This window comes from Myotis myotis, unplaced genomic scaffold (assembly GCF_014108235.1).
Source record: "Myotis myotis isolate mMyoMyo1 unplaced genomic scaffold, mMyoMyo1.p scaffold_m19_p_9, whole genome shotgun sequence".
Lineage (NCBI taxonomy): Eukaryota > Metazoa > Chordata > Mammalia > Chiroptera > Vespertilionidae > Myotis > Myotis myotis.
The window spans coordinates 29,653,791-29,670,264 of record NW_023416401.1 but is presented as its reverse complement, the minus strand read 5'-3'; the positions used below and the strand labels follow the sequence as shown (position 1 = coordinate 29,670,264).

Genomic DNA, 16,474 nt, shown 5'->3' with positions numbered 1-16,474 from the left:
ACCCCACCCCACCCACAGAGTAGGAGTTCCTGAGACTTTAAATGGGAGGACAGAGGACCAGGGGCATCGCACATGTCTGAGACGGGGGGCGGTGTTCATCAGGTCTCTTTCAGGTGCCAGGAACAGAAGCCCAATGCCAACTCGGTTGAGTTTACGGAGCTGGAAGGTCCAGGAGTGGACTCCAGGCACAGCTGGGCCCAAGAGAACACTTGTCACTTGCTCATGCTTTCACAGAAGCTCCCTATACTGGGCTGGGAGGGTGGTGAGACCCCAGAGGCACAGGCCTCAGCTTGGAAGAGCTGGCTCGTCTCTCCAATGAGGTATTTCCCTCCCCAGTGTCTGTGGTTGTTCCGGACCGTTCAACTAATCCTTTCCATATGTCTGGGAACGTGGATTTCTTCCTGCTCAGAGATCAGGAGCGGGATAAGTTTCACGCAGTGAGTACGCAGGACCAAGGCCTGCCCCAGCGCTTTCTTCCCTTACACAAGCAACAGCAGCCAGATTTCCGAAGAGCACTTTCCCCCGGTCACTCTCACTCTAGAATGGCTCACCATTTCCTAGAAAATGAACTGGAAACTCCCCCTAGCTCTCAGGTCTCTGACCTGTCCCACGGTCACCCAGTTTCACCACCATTGTGCCTGGGCCTTTGTCAGGCTGGGCTCCTGGGAGCTGCTGTGGCCACAGCCTCTGCTACCACGCCTTTGCTTCTGCTGTCCCTTGCCAGAGATGCCATCCCCTTCTGAGGCTTTTCCTGTCCTTCGAGGCCCATCTCAGACCTCAGGGACCCTCTCACCTCCCCCTGGAAATCCTCCCCACAGCTGGCCCCCACTGCTCTTGCCTTGCACAGTCCCCTGGTTGGAACTCTTAGAGGCCAGATATGCACACAGGCATGCACACATGTGCACATACACATTGCATGCCCCTTAGCAGTGCCTGGGAGTCCCGGGGCCAGCCCTGATCCCCAGGCTGTGCCTTGTCTCCACCCCAACATAGTCTCTCTTGCTTCCCAATCCCAAGAGCCCATGTACCCATACAGCTGCCCGCCCCCCCTGCACCCCCCCCACCCCCCACCTACACCCACACACATCCACCCTGCCGCGGCATGGCCAGCCAAAACAAGCAAGCCTCACTGCAGCCAGGCATGGGGAGAGCTCACCAGGTACGCATCTTCCGTGGGAAGTGGCTTGTGCTGGCCGTACTCTCATGGCTAGTGTCTCGGGCTCCCTCCTGGGCTGGCTCTGTCCACCCCACTTCAGGGCTCAGAGTCTGAGATTGCATAGAGCTGTGGCTTCCACTGCAACTCCAACCGGTACTGACACCCCAGACCTCTGGCCTAGAAACTCTGGGAGGGCCACCATCCATCGATGTTCCCCCGACTCATGCCACGCTGTGCACCCACTCATGCCCTAGAAGGAAGCTCATGAGAAGCCACACTGAGCAGCTCCCACTTCCCCGAGGCCTCCAGAGTAGGGAGATATTGCAAACACACGCCCAGACTTTCTCTGACCTTGACTTAGCTCACCAGTGCAGAATTCCATTTTCTTCTGCCAGGTTGGCCCTGCTTCAGGGCTACCTCCATCTTCTTCCAAAAGCCCCTGCAACCTCACCCTCCACCCCACACCCCATCTGAGCTCCCCAACCTCACACTCCTCCCCACCCTGCCCCATGGATCCCCCCAACCTCACCATGATCAAAAGCAGCTACCCAATAACTTCTAAACACAGGTCTTCAGCCACAGGGATTCTAGAGGGTGACATTTTCCCAATTTTGTTGTTATGCAGGGCTCACACTGGATCCTGCCACAGCTAGGTTTTCCCTAAGCAGCGTTCTTTAGAGGCTGAATTGGATTTTGCACCTGCCAGGCCCAGTAGGAAATAGAACTACCCAGGAAAGGCCAAAAGAAGAGTTCACATGAGGCCTATCCGATCCCAGCCCACCCCATGAGGGATGTGGAGACCCCCGAGGTCTGAACAGAAGAGTCAGGGCACCCCAGAAGCCAGAGATCTAAATGAAGCCTCTGGGAAGAAGAGACCCCAACCCCCCTCCCATCCTGGGATCCTCTGAAGTGAAAGGCTGGGGCCACAGGTCAGGGCAGGTGGAGAAGAGGTGGGGAGGTGCAGAACCCCAGTGACAGCACAGCCCCGACACTGGCCGACAAGTTTGCAGATCAAACTCAGGGTTTCAAGTTTCTTTTTGAAACTCGGATCTAATTTCCCTGGACCTTGGGATGTTGGATTTAGCAAATCACAATACAAGTTTAAGTGTGAGTTTCAGATACACCAAGAGTCATCTTTTAGTAAGTATGTCCCTGAACTACTGATCCAGAATGCACATCACTTGGCAGACAGCCTGTGCTCATCTGGCTGCCCCCCTGCACCTGGCTCTCCAGAGGCCAGTCCTGCCCACTCCCTCTGAAACGGGGCAGTCGTGGGCAGAACCCCAGGGTGCTCCCACACACACACAGCTCCACCATCTTTCCTGCGCTTGGCACATGGGCACCCCCCACCCGACCGACCAAGTGCGAACCACCTCACATCCATACGACCCTGGCATGGGACAACGCAGGAGGAGGCAGCTGGGCCCAGGAGAGGGGGAAGGGTGTGTGGGGGCCGGCACTGGGAGGCCTCGCCTGATTCGCCCGCCCCCCAGGAGCGGCAGAAGAAGAAGATGCTGCAGTTGCACCAGAAGATGACCTACTCATCCAAAGTGTTGGCCAAGCACGCCAGCCTGCTGCATGAGCTGCAGCTGCAGGACCGGGCGGATGACCAGGAGGCACGTGCCCTGGCCGAGGCCCAGCAGATGAGCGCCTTCCAGGAGGAACACACCTCCTGGAAGCTGGCCATGACCAAAGGTACTGCTCCTCTCTTCCCAACATCGACGTCGGGTCTGTGCCTCCAGGCGAGGGCCGTGCTGCAGAGGAGGGGCCGCAGTGCAGTGGGGGCGCCTGTCCTGTATGACCCCTGCCTCCTGAATCACAAACACCAAGTCCAGGTGGAGTGCAAATCTAAAAGCCTCTGGACCCCAGTACTGCATGCACTCTGAGTGCTGATGAGGCACAACAAATGCAGGTTGTATAAATATGGGCATTTAACATGGGGATAAAGAGTCAGTGTAGAACTGATTGCCTGGGTTCAGATCTCAGTGGCTGCTCCGTCCGGCCAAGTTATCTAACTCCTTTCCTGAGTTTCCTCTCCTGGTTGATGACAGTAGCAACCTCATGGTTGGGGGGATTCAACCTCGTCAAACACAGCATATCGTGAGAAAGAACTGTGTGTGTTTGTGTGGGTGTGTGCGCGCATGGGCAGTTATTTTTGTAGCCCAGTAGGAAATCTACAGTACTGAAAATGAATTAATATTCTACCAACCCAGATGATAAAATATAGTATCACTCGGCTAGAAAGTAGTAGTTGGGATCAGAGAGTTCTGGAGCCCCCGGGGCTACAGGCGTACTGGATATGAATATACACGTAAGGAGGCCCCAGTCTCCACCCTGACACCGTGGCTTGTTCTTTGGGGCAGGAAACCCTGTGCTTGCTCCGACGATTGTGCGCCAAGCTCTGCATGGGAGGAGTAGCACGGCATGTGCTTTCTTTCTGCCTTCGGCCTCTATCCCTAAGCCCTAGGAGAGGCAGGTGACACCTGGATGGGGAAGCCTGGACCCAGGCTGTTTGGACAAAAGACTTGTCAGTGTCCAGCTTTGGCTTCCAGTGAGGAGCTGGGTCTCCTTGAGGGCAGGGACTCCCCCAGGGTGGACCAGGAGGCAGGGGCCTAGTGGGTTCGCTGCCAGGCATCTAGACCTAAAGCAGGACCCCTGCAGCTTTTGGAAAGGAGAGGACTGGAAAGACAGAGCCACGCGGTTCCGCAGTCCTTCCCACAGTCTCTGTGCTCTCCAAAGCTGGGGAGTGTTTAGGTCTTCCTTTCCAGAAAGGCCCAAAAAAGAGCCCCCATGGCCGGTGGCCCCACCGTGCTGCCTCTCTGCTTGTCCTCTGGACGGTCATCCAGGAGCCCACCCTGATGTCCCCCCACCTGGGGAAACCCTGGCAGTGTAGACTTAGCTGCTGCCCACATTGGGCCCTGGGGGCTCAGGGCACCCCCGGTTGAGATGATCCTGCCACATTTTTCTCTCAGGTCCTGGGCAGTAGGCCTTCTGGTATGAAGTCCAGTCGGGTGAAACTCCCAGGGTAGCGGTGTCCAGAGTCTCATTCCAGGTGAGAGGAGCGCAGCAGCAAGAGAGGCTCTTCCCACCTGGACTGCTGCAGGCGTGGAGGTGTGACCTATCAGCGGGGCCTTCTCCGCCTTTGCAGGAGACAGGGCTGGCTCTCCCACGCCCCCTGTGATAGCGCTGCATTGCACCAGGAGCAGCTGACCAGCACCCCCTTCCTGTGCACCCATCCTCAGCCACACCTGAGTCTCTCTCCCACTGCCCACCCCCCAGATGCCTCCCTCCTCTCATTGCAGAAAAGAAAGAGGATTCTGACAGCATATACAAGTACATCAACCAGAAGCGGCAAATGTTCCTCCTCCAGGTAGGCCCGTCTGCTCCCTTGAAGGGGACCTGGGTGGGCTGTCTGGTGGGGAGGGTAATCCCTGCTCTGGTGGCCATTAGTATGCCCTGGATATGAAGCGGAGCGAGATCCAGCGGCTGGAGATGCTGGCAACAAAGGAGGAGGCGGAGCTGGAGCGGGCTGAGAAGGCCCTGGAGAAGGATTCGACCCTGTTCGATGAGTTCCTCAGGGAGAATGACCGCAGCTCAGTGCAGGCCCTGAAAGAGTGAGCCTGTGGCCAGAGGGGCTGGTTGGCCATGCCCCTACAGTCCCCTGGGCCTGTGCAAACCACCCGACCTAGCCTGCACCCAGCCTCAGCCCCAGCCTCCACCCCTGACCCAAACCAGGCTTCTGGGAGCTCCCCAACCTCCAGCCTGGCCTGAGGGCGGTTTGGCCTCTTGAACAGTCTGAGATTGGCTCCCTGCCCCACCCTACCCTTCAGGGCAGAGAAGGAAACCAAAGTGAAGATAGAGAAGATCACTGAAATCCGAGAGCTGACCACCCAGATCATGAATATCAAAAGGTAAGGTCCGAGGCTGCCTGGGGGGCGTGGCTCAGTGGTTGAGCATGGACCTATGAACCAGGAGATCACGGATCAATGGCGGCCAGGGCTCAATCAACCAATGATGCTCTCTCATCATTGATGTTTCTATTTCTCTCTCCCTCTCCCTTCCTCTCTCAAACCAGTAAATAAATAAATATAAATATAAATTTATTTATTTATTTATACATACACTAAGTGGCCAGATTATTATGGCCACCTGACATTTGCAGGCAAATTAGCCGTACACTGCATTGTCTGGGATATGGAAGCCGAAGGCCTATTCAAACACCTTTGCTGTCTGCAGTTACCAAGATAAAGCATCTCCAATTCGCACAGGAACACAAGGATTGGACAGTCCAGCATTGGAAAAGAGTCATGTGGTCCGATGAATCACGTTTCCAGTTGCATCATGCAGATGGCAGAGTGAGAATTTGGCGGAAACTGCATGAAAGCATGCACTCCACATGCATGAGTACAACCCTTCAAGCTGGTGGGGGCAGTGTTATGGTTTGGGGCATGTTTTCCTGGCATGATTTGGGCCCTTTAATTCATGTGGAATAACATCTGAATAGCACAACATACCTAAGTATCGTTGCTGATCAAGTTCATCCTATCATGTTGATGGCGTATCCCAATGGATATGGCTTCTTCCAACAAGACAATGTGCCATGCCATGGTGCTCATATTGTGCAGGAGTGGTTTCAAGAACATGAGGGAGACTTTACCTTGCTTAGGTGGCCCCACAATCACCAGATCTCAGTCCAATTGAGCATTTGTGGGATGAAGTTAAAAGAGCCATCAGGCAGCTGGTTCCACAACCATCAAATCTCACAGAACTGGACAGTGCTATTCATCAGGCATGGTGTCAGATTCCTCGCATCACCTTTCAACATCTCATGGAGTCAATGCCAAGAAGAATCGCTGCAGTATTGAAGGCAAAAGGTGGCCCAACGAAGTACTGATGGGGTAGTCATAATAATCTGGCCACTCAGTATATATATATATATATATATATATATATATATATATATATATATATATATCCCACATTCAAAGGCTGTTAAATCGCATTGTTTACCCAGATCTTCAGAAAAAAATCACTTCTACTGTCGTTGTAAACAACCTGCTTCCCTATTTATAATGGTCTGGCCCTCTAGCAACTTCAGCGCGAAATTATAGCTAATTTGCCTACAAACATCAGGTGGTCATAGTAATCTGGCCACTCAGCATATAGATATAGATATAGATATAGATATAGATATAGATATAGATATAGATATAGATATAATTTTTATAGATAAGGTCAGAAGCAAACTTGGCCTGGGCTAGCCTGCCCACATTTCCCTTCATCACTTCTCCCCTGGCCAAAGGGTGCTTCCCCACAACACAAAGCTCATCATTTTCCCTGAGCTCTAAAGGTCTCAGGGCTTCAATCCCTACAGGCTGCTGCCCATCTTATAGATGAAGTGACTGAGGCCAGGAGAGGTTCACTGACTTTCCCAAGGCCACACCACCAGGACATAGGGCTCACATGGGTCTGAGGATTCTGGGCTCCACCCTGGGAGGGGCAAGACAGTCCCTGAGGGCTGTCACTCTGGGAGGGATTGGCTCCTGCAAGGTGGGCATCCTCTCCCTGGCACAACAGTGCTTCTGTGCCCGCCCTTTTTGACCAGGGTGCATTGGGGTCCCCTCTGGAGGGGCTTCCCAGTGGGCAGAGCCTGACCTCACTGTCCCCTCCCCCGGCTCAGCGAAATCTCCAGATTTGAAGACACTCTGCAACATTACAAGGTCTGCAAGGATTTCCTGTACAAGCTGTCGCCCAAGGACTGGTTGGAGGAACAAGAGAAGAAGCACTTGGCTCTCAGACAGGCCAAGGAGGCCGCCAAGGCCAAGGAGAACGCTCAGTTGTCACAAGGTGACAAAGGTAGCTGAAAAGAGAAGATAGCTCCCTGGGTCCATCTGCACCCTGTGCCCACCAGCATAGGCCTTGGAAGTGTCCAGGCCGAGGGACTGGTCGCTTCCACACCCTGCAGAGCTCCAGCTGGGGCAGCCGCCCCTTGACCACCTGTGGCTCAGCACAAGCACCTGCTTGGGGAAATGGGGCTGGCTCTCAACTCAAACCCAAGGGGTTTTCTCCTATGCACCTGCCTTCTTCTGCCACTGAGGGGTCCCAGGGAACCCTGCGCCCCCAAGCAATGTTGCCGCAGGCCTGGTTCCAGCCAAGGCCATCAGGGACCTCTCCCTTGCTTTCTGTAGGACCGGGGACCAAGGGAAAGATGACCTCCAAAGGTATGTGGCTGCCCGGCTGGAGGGGCCCCGCCCTGGGTTGGGGCAAATAGAAACTCCTCCTCTGCCTCCCGCAGAAGGGCAAAGCCCACGGAAGCCCTGGAAAGTGCTGCAGGTGATCCGGGTCGGGCAGGTGCTGACCAGCCCTGGCCAACACGACCATCAGCCTGGGTCGGACTCCAAAAAGTGAGTGGGCTGGGGGAGCTGCAAAAGTGGCTGGAGCCTGGTGGGCGGTGCTCCCCAATGGCTCCCGCCAGGGGCACCCAGATTAGGCCCAGACCCTGAGCGGGGAGAGTAGGAGGAGGGTACATAGTCTGACTTAAGCTAGAATATCAAGAAGTTTTCTAAAGAAAGGTTTGTTTCTGCCTGATTCAGTAAATGTACTATTAGTAAGCCTGGGGTGGCCCATTTGGGTGCTAATAGACTAGTCAAATGTGAACAGATGAGGGGAGCCAGATGGGCACAGGGAACAGGATGGCACATGCCCCCTGCGGGTCCTCTGTGGCCAGGGAGTGCTGGCCCAAGGGCCAGAGCTCCAGAGCTGTTCAAGAGAAGCCAGACATCTAGACTGCTTTATAAAATTACCCGGATTTCAGTGTGACAGTCTCTTTCAAATCTTTTAAGAAACACAGTGAGGTACCAACAGAAACCCCACGCCGATCCATGTACCAGTGCAAACCTGATTCTCCACTCCTTTGCCTGCAAGGCCGAAGCTGTCCCCCACCCACCCCACCTGGTTCCTATGCTGAGCTGCTGGGTCACCTAGTCACTCCTCCCTCCCGGAAACGCTCACAGTAATCACAACTCTAGCTAAACGGAGAAATCTCAACGCCCAGTTCCTGTGCACCTCCTGCCAGGCTGTTGGCCAGGAAGCCACAGGCAGCGCTGTGATGAGTTTTATTATTTCCTGCATGTCCTTTCAGCCGTGTTTAAGCAAATAGTGCGTTGAACCATATGAAGTTGCTGTGCAGGTCAAAAGGGTACTTGGCATGCCCTTATGATTCAACCTACACATAAGCAAAGGCGATTTTCTTATGCCCAGCCTTCCTTTCACAAGGAGCTAACCCTCCCATCTCACCACTTCTCCATTAACAGCATTGCCAGGGGGCCTCCGTCGCCAGGGTTCCAGGGTCCTGGTGTCTGCCAAGCCCCTGGCCTCTTGATGCTGACTGAGGTGAACTTCACAAGATGTAAACATGGAGCTGGGCACAAACACTGCATCCCAGGGCTGTCTGGTATTTGCCTTTATAGGGCCAGGGCCACCGCCAGGTCTCGCCTGTCCCATGAAGTCTGGACACCTCGGGCCAGAGGGATGAGGGCCTGGAGAGTCATGTGGGGAGCCAGAGCAGCTGGTAGGCTTGGAGCCAGGGCAGAGAGCTTGATTGGCCCATGCGATTGGGGAGCTGGTGAGTCCACAGCCTGCAGGCAGGCTGGCGGGCTGCAGACCCAAGGAGGCAGAGCTTCCACTTGAGTCCAAAGGCAGTAGGCTGGCAGAATCCCTTTTTCAGAATACAGAAAATCAAAGACAGAGCTAAAGCAAGCATGAGTGATAGCTCATGATTTCTGTGACATTTTCATGACGAAAAATACGATGGCCATTCGGATGTCCTCCTTTGTGAAAAGTGTTCAATCTTTGTACATTTTTATTGGATTGTCAGCCTTTTTTTTCTGGTTTCCTATTAGCACTTTATATATCCTGGGTGCTAGTCCTTTACGTAATAAGTGTAGTATAAGTATCTTTATCCAGTCTCGCTTGCCTTATTACTCTTAATGCTATCTTTTGAGTCCGGTTTACCAATCTTTACTTTTATGATTGGTGCATTTGTGCCCTACTTAAGAAATCTTTGCAAACCCCAAAGTCACTAAAATAGTCTCCTGTGCTTTCTTCTGGAAGCTTCCTAGTTTATCAGCTTGGATGAGGGTGGTGGTTGGGGAGATGGGGAAAATGGGTAGCCCGGGGGCTCAGGAGCCTCCCCCTCACTCTCCCTCTCGGAGTCTGTCTCTTCTGCTCATCCCTTTATGTACTCTGTCCTCTGCCCTTCCTTCTCTACCATGGCCTGGCCACCCCCTCCCATGGTTCTTCTCCTAGTTTCTTGAGCTCCAGGCACTTATGGGTGTCTCCCATTAGATGTTCTCTACATTCAACCTCCCAAATACCAAACCGATACTTCTCAGGCTGAAGGGGAGCCAAGCACTACCAATTTGCAAGCTTACGTTCATCTTTATGAATCATGGTTCGTGCCTTATGGAGAGCAACCACCACTGGCCAGGCAAATGCCATGGGTAACTCTGAAGCCTGCGACCCCTGCTGGTGGGGGCTGGTATTCCGATTGAGTGTTGAATGGAGGCTCCAGGGGGTTAGATATGCATGCTTCCTCTGCCTAAGTTCTCCCTCAGCCCTAGAGCTCCCACTGTGAGGCCCCTCCCTAAGAACAGAGGTCTGGGAGCACACAGTCCTGGTTAGGATCTGGGTTCCTCAGTCTATTGGTCATGTGACAGGTCTCTGCACATGACACTTAGCCAAGAGGTTGAGTGGGGCTTAAAGTCCAGTCCACACTTCAGGCTAGGTCCATCTTGAGGGCAGATTCTCCAAAACGGCTTATGGGCCAACAGTGTCCTGCAGGTGACCTTGGGTAGGTGACTCGATATCTGAGTTGCATGTTCCTTAGTTGCCAAATGGGCATCAATGTGTATACAATATGAGGCACAGGCCCAGTGAGTGTTTAGTAGTCTCTCCCACAGCGCCCTGCATTTATCACCTGTCGGCTGCAGGTGGGTCAGGGCCTGGAGTCTCTCTGGCTGTGAGCCTGCCCTGGCCCTTCTTTAGCCAGCAGAACCTGCAAATCCAGGGTGGGGGCCAAGGCTGGAGCAGGCACAGAGGGTGATAAAAGCAGGTCTGGATGTGGGGCAAGACTGGGTCCCATGTTGAGTGCTCCAAGCCCACACAGCCTTTTCTGCACCCCTGAGGGCTGGCCCAGGATGGTCTCACCCTGTGGGGTGCTCAGGGTCAGTTGAAGGTGGCTGTGTCACAGAAGCACTATGAGGGCCATCAAGGACAACTGCCAAGGCCAAGTCTAGATAGAGGAGATGGGCAGAAAAGGCCCTGAAAGTGGCTTTTAAGAAAGGACGATAAATGGAGAGGGACAGCCCCAGTAGTGGGAGCCGCAGGTGCCAAGGACCTGAGGCAGAGTCAGCACCTAGAGAGACAGGAAGGGAGCTGGCAGCAGAGTAACCTTGGACAGTGGGGGAGGTATGGTTTGGGAGGGTAGCAGGGCCCCCACAGCTCCCGGGTGGAGGCTGAGTTTTATTCTAACTAGAGAGAGATTAATTGAATTTTGAGAGTTAATTGAATTTCGAAATGATACCCCCGGTTGCTGTGTGACAGCTGGGGGACCAAGAGGAAGCTGGTGCCACCACCTGGGTAACTTGCGTGATGGACAAGGGGACGAGGGTTATGGGGTTGGAGAGGAGATTCTGTGGAAATGCCAGGAGTCTACACCACTGAGATGGGGCACAATGGCCCAGGCTGGGCCCTAGCGCCCTAAACCCACATCTCTCCACAGGTCCAGCTCTTCTACCTTACCCAAGGAAGAGGACCCAGACAGCGACGGAGAGGTCAGTGGCCCCACTCTTGGCAGGGTCTGCGGGAGCCAGGTCCCCTTGCCACTGCACTGCTGGGGGCCTCTCGCCCCCTACCCCCACCCCAACACACACACACACACACACACACACACATACATACACAGCTCTGGTTCCAAGGTCTGGAGCTGTACTTCGTGGAGTCCCCAGCTCCTGGAGGCCCCCCCGTCTCCCCCCTGCACACACACAGCTCTGGTTGCAGGGGCTGGAGCTGTACTTCAAGGAGCCCCACCAGCTCCTGGAAGTCTTTACAACCCTGGAGGAGCAGAACCTCTCGCTGATCCAGAACACACAGGAGATGGAGGAGGCCCTGGAGGAGCTGAGCTTCACCCTGAAAAATACCCAGATCCGCATGTAAGTCTTGAGTGGGGCCACCCTAGCCAGTGAGGAGGTGGACTCTATCATTGGTTGTCATCCTGGGACCTCCACAGCCACTGGCAGCTGGACCATGGGCCCGGCCCCTCTCTGTCCTAGCCCTGGCCTTTCCCTGACTTCTGTTTTCTGGAAAGCTCCATTTGACGTTGGTACCTGGCTCTGGTGAGAAGATGTGTCCTGTTGGGTAGGGAAGTTGAGGGTCATGGGGACCCAGGAGTGGCCTGGGAGTTGATCCTATCGTTGGACTGGTCCATGCCTGCCCTGGAGCAGTCTGCAGCCAGAGAGGGGCATCTTAAGAACCTCTCACCCCAGGTGCATTCTGCTGAAGCCAGGTCCAGGAGAGCTGGGCTGAGCAAGATCAGTTAGGGCACTAGGTGAAGTCTGTTGGGAACAAGGAATTCGCTCCTAAACACAGACTGAGGACCTATTCTGGGTCGGGCCTGGATCTAGGTCCTCCGGGATAAAGGCCCTTCCTCATTGAGCTGACATTCCATGGGGCCCACAGATTTGACTTGTAGACACTGACACATGCTAGGAGGGAAAGTGTGAGTGATACGAGAAGAGGCTACAGAAGAGGGTGGCACAGATTGACAAGGGCAGGGAGGCTCCCTGGGGAATATATCCTTTGAGCCAGGTACTTCCCGAGTGATGGGAAGCCACATGTGATCTGGGAAGAGGGTGCCAGGCAGAGGGAAAGCAAGTGCAATGGCTGAGGTGGGAGCCAGCCCAAGGCTTCAATGCCCCCCAGGGAAACCATGTTCCTGAACATCCATGTCTCGCTGACCCATGTCCTGCCATGGAGAATCTCCTGCTGGGAGTCTCCAGACTTATGTGAAACTACTAGCTCTCGGCAATATTGTTTCCCAGAAAGCAGGAAGGTAGCAGACACACACAGACACGAACTGGGAGAGGCAGGCAGCCTCCCGGGTTCTATAACCCCTGGGCATGTAGATACTTTACAGTCACAGTTCCTTAGCCCAGTGGTCAGCAAACTGCGGCTCACGAGCCACAAGTGGCTCTTTGGCCCCTTGAGTGCGGCTCTTCCATAAAATACCATGTGCAGGCGCGCACATACAGTGCGATTGAAACTTCGTGGCCCATGCACAGACGTTGGTATTTTGTGGAAGAGCCACACTCAAGGGGCCAAAGAGCCGCATGTGGCTCGCGAGCCACAGTTTGCCGACCACTGCCTTAGCCCTCAGGACAGCGGCAGGAGGGGTCAGGTTCAGAGGTGAAGTGCCCAGGGACACACTGGTGAGCAGGGCCCTACTGATCCCCCATCCAGGGATAGGGAGGTCAACCAGCTGAAGCAGTGGATCACCACACTGATGATGTCCATCACCAAGGAGGAGGAGACAGCTGCTGAGCTGGAGCTCAAAGCCCGAGTCTTCCATTTCGGCGAGTACAAGGGTGCACAGGAGGTAGGCCCCCCCGGGCGGCAGCCAGCAGGCGGTGGATATGGAAGGGAGTGCAGGTGGCCACAGGCTGGCAGCGGGGGAGGGGGAGGGGGAGGTCCTCTTCCAGGCACCTGCTGGGAGGAGGTCCAGTGCCTGGAGCTCTGACAGTGGGAAAGTAAGGCCTGAGATTCGGCTGTGCTCTGGGGCTGCAGGCCCCTCACCACCTCCAGGCTCTGTGGACCTGACCAAGGGGCACCAGCTGAAGAAGGCCCTTGGTCCCCAAATCCAAGGCACCCTGTGTGTTTCTGCTCCATGGCTGTTCATCTGCCCAACACACCTCCTCCATTCCTTCCTTCTTTGGACAAATACCTCTGGCTTCTTAAACATGTATAATATCCCCAGAGAGGCACATCCCCAGGCCAGAGTGTGAGAGAATTCTGAGGGCCAGAGATGTTCCAGGCAGTGGGACCAGGATTTGGCACACACTTCTCTTGATAGCAGCCCCAGCTTCCTAATTCATCCAAATTCCTATTGAGCACCCACTGTGTGCCAGGCACTGGGCTAAGTACATGGGATGCCACAATGAGCAGGCCAGTGTGTCCCTGCCTCTTGCTGGTCATCACTGGACACCAGCTGTGCCCTGTGCTTGGCTTAAGCCTTTTTGCTTGCTGTTCCTCATTTAGTCCACAGGTTCACTCATGTGTCTGAGGGGTTAACTGTTTTCTGAATGTTAGACAGACTCAGAGAGGGGAGTTCATCAGGCCAGGGCCACAGAGAAAGTAGGTCACAGGATGTGGTCCTGTGGGCGCTGAGGTCAGTGCAGGGGCAGCAGAGGGAGGGCTCCCAGGAGGAAGGAACTGGGACTTGGTGGACACACTGAGGCATCTGGGGGAGGGGCCGAGGCACAGGCATGAACCCTCGTGGCGAGTGGAACCCAAGATCTGGCTGACCACAAAAGAGCAAATGGGGGAGAGGGTGTCACAGCTCTGGCCAAGGAAAGTCCAGGTGTCCAGTTCAGTTTTCCCCAGGCTTCCTAAGTGCTCACCTGGGCAGAGCAGGGCCCTGGGAGGTTCGCCATGCTGCAGTGAGGGCAGATCATGAGAGGGAATGGACACAAGTCTGAGCAACCCCACTGGTGGACTGCCCGCCTCACAGGACAAGCTGCTGGAGAGCCTCAACCGCAAGGTGCAGGACGTGTACCGGCAATGTGTGGGTCCCCAGCAGGAGTCCAGCCTGGGCACCGTGCAGATGCTGACCGTCATTGAACACCAGCTGGACGAGCTGCTCGAGAACCTGGAGCGTGTGCCCCAGATCAAGATCGAACAGGCCGAGAAGGCCAAGGAGAAGGAGCGGCGCCAGAGGTGAGGCCCAGGCTGCCCTCCGCCCCCTGCTGTCTTGCCCTCCAAGAATTCCCAAATCAGGGGCAAGGACCCTGGTTCTCCAAGCTGGGAGAGCCACGGCAGGGCTCTGGGGGAGCCAGAGGGAACCCACACTCAGCCTCGGTAAGGGAAGCCCTGCTTGTGGAGAGAAGGATGTTGTGGAGTCAGGGAGCCAAAGTGAGGTGCGGCTACCACAGCCTGGCCTCAAAAAACAGGGGCCATTTTCCTGGCTGGATGGGAGGGAAACAGGCTGGCATTACAGAGCCCAGAGAGGGAGGGGCGGAGACGCCGGCACAGGGGATGTGGGCCCATCCTCCGAGAGGCCCGGAACTCCCGAAAGGCCGGTGGGGTGTGGGGTAGTTCCAGGGACCATGACTCCTCTGGCCTGTGGGCTGCCTGGTTTACTCACTCCTGTGCCGAGCCCCGAACACAGCCATCAGCAAAAGGCCATCTGCCTCTCCCATGAGCTCTGTGTCCTTGGTACCTTGCTCAGGGCAGACCCGGGGCAGTGGTTTGAGGACCCCTAGTACAAACAGGAAGGAGACAACACTACTAATCTTCTGAGGTCTGGGCTTTCAAGGGTGACGATAGGGAAGCATGGGCACATGGACCAGTGACTGGGGATAAAGGTCGAAGAACATGGGCTTCCTGGGGCTATAAGATGACCTTTACATTATCTCCCAGGAGCCCAGAGCTGGCTGCTCCCCATGGAGCAGGGCAGAACCAAGGCCCTGGCCTGGAAGGAAAGGGAGGAGAGGAGTGGGAGTTTTCTCAGAAGAGGGCGGGCCATGGCCTAAGAACTGTGTGGGAAGGAGCTGGGAAGGGGATTTGGCAGCCTCCCCTGGCCTCTCCAGTCTGTAGTGCATCTCTTGTTGTCCCTGCCACCTAGACTCCGGGAAGAGAAAGCCAGGATGCAGAAGCAGCTGCAAGAGGAGCGTCTCCAACGGGCCCAAGCCCGGGCCCAGGCTGAGATCAAGAAGAAGGTGGGCAGGGTGGGCCTGGGGAGCTACTGCTGGGGAAGGGTCCCACGTCCAAGCACAGTGTGGCTTGGGAAAGCAAAGGGTCTGCAGCTGAGTCTGGTTCACCGAATCCTTTGCAGATGTTACTGCAGCGGTCCTGGGCCCCTAAGAGCAAGGCTAGGATAGAGCAGCTCTCCCATTCTTGGGCCTACTGCCCCTCAGGGCTACCCTCGCCTTCCTCCAGAAGCCCTCTCCTGGGGCTGCCCGCTCCCCTGCACACATTCCTGGTCAGTGACTGACCTGGTCATGCCCTCCTGGCCCTGCTGAGAGCTAGCACAAAGAGCTCAGCTGCCCAGAGCCCCACCACACAACCTGCCTCAGAACAAGCTCATCACCTGTCACCAGAATCCCCTTAATTGCTGTGCCCCAATCCTCCATCCCACAGGGAATGGGCAGGAGCAGCATGGTCTCTAATGCAGGCCGAAGGCTGATCATGGCCATGACAGACAGAAGAGGCCCATGGGCTTTCCCTGCAATAGACCAGCACTCTCTCTCCTCTGTGCCGTGGGGAATGATGGACACTGCAGGGTCTCCCTGAAATCCCACAGCGAGACGGGTTCCCTGTTTAGCGGAATTTCCTGCACATGGCCCCCACATCTCTAGGAGCTGCCCCAGAGCACAGGCTTTAGTGCTGGACAGACACACTTCTGAGTTGGCTCAGCAACTCCAGCCCTCAGCCTGTGGCTGACCAGGAGCGACCAGAGACTGGGACGGTCCACAGGGCTCCCCAGCCTCCTGACAGGGGTGTGACCCCTCAATGTCTAGGTAGCACCTCTGGTGCACTGAGGCCACAGGCAGAGGGTTACTGAGTCCGCTTCTTCTACAGAGAGGCAGAAAGCTGGTGTCCCGCTCCGAGCCCCCGGCCCTGAAAACCAAGGAGGAGCCTGAGCAGGAGCTGCTGGACAAGGAGAAGGAGGAGCATCTGTTCTTCTTCACCTAGCCTTCCGGCGCTGCCATGGCTGACGGCATAGAGAGGACGGCAGCGGGAAGCGAACAGGGCTGTGTCAGGGCAGATGCAGCCCTCGCTGTGCGCCTCACGGTCTCCTGCTGTATGTTTCTTTACTCGTGAAATAAACCCCATGACTCTTTGGTGCCTAAGGGCTGTGTAAGGAGGTAGATCCTATCTCCAAATGCCAGCACTCCTCTTAATCATTAACCCTAAGAAATGCCTGAGCGAAGGAGGCCATCTTGGCTCCCATCTAAAACAACTGCTTTCAGAGACAAGCCAAGTCCACGCTAGGGTGCAGTGTGGGGCCAGCCCCAACACAAAGACAAGGAAGGAAAGCAGCAA

At 55.4% G+C, this 16,474-nt stretch overlaps 2 protein-coding genes across 3 annotated transcripts in view; one reads left to right on the top strand and one right to left on the bottom strand.

Moving 5' to 3' along the window:
• Positions 1–16,474, bottom strand: part of ZXDC (ZXD family zinc finger C) — a 53,150-nt gene that overhangs the window by 6,770 nt on the left and 29,906 nt on the right. The gene's annotated exons all lie outside the window — the stretch shown is intronic.
• Positions 73–16,314, top strand: CFAP100 (cilia and flagella associated protein 100). Its single transcript, XM_036322599.1, has 15 exons — positions 73–166; positions 337–437; positions 2,650–2,851; positions 4,459–4,526; positions 4,607–4,770; positions 4,987–5,067; positions 6,837–7,012; positions 7,345–7,392; positions 7,452–7,560; positions 10,938–10,989; positions 11,216–11,367; positions 12,674–12,809; positions 13,941–14,146; positions 15,054–15,147; positions 16,010–16,314. Exons 1-15 carry the CDS (start codon positions 73–75, stop codon positions 16,121–16,123), a joined length of 1,797 nt encoding a protein of 598 aa, XP_036178492.1. The 3' UTR covers positions 16,124–16,314.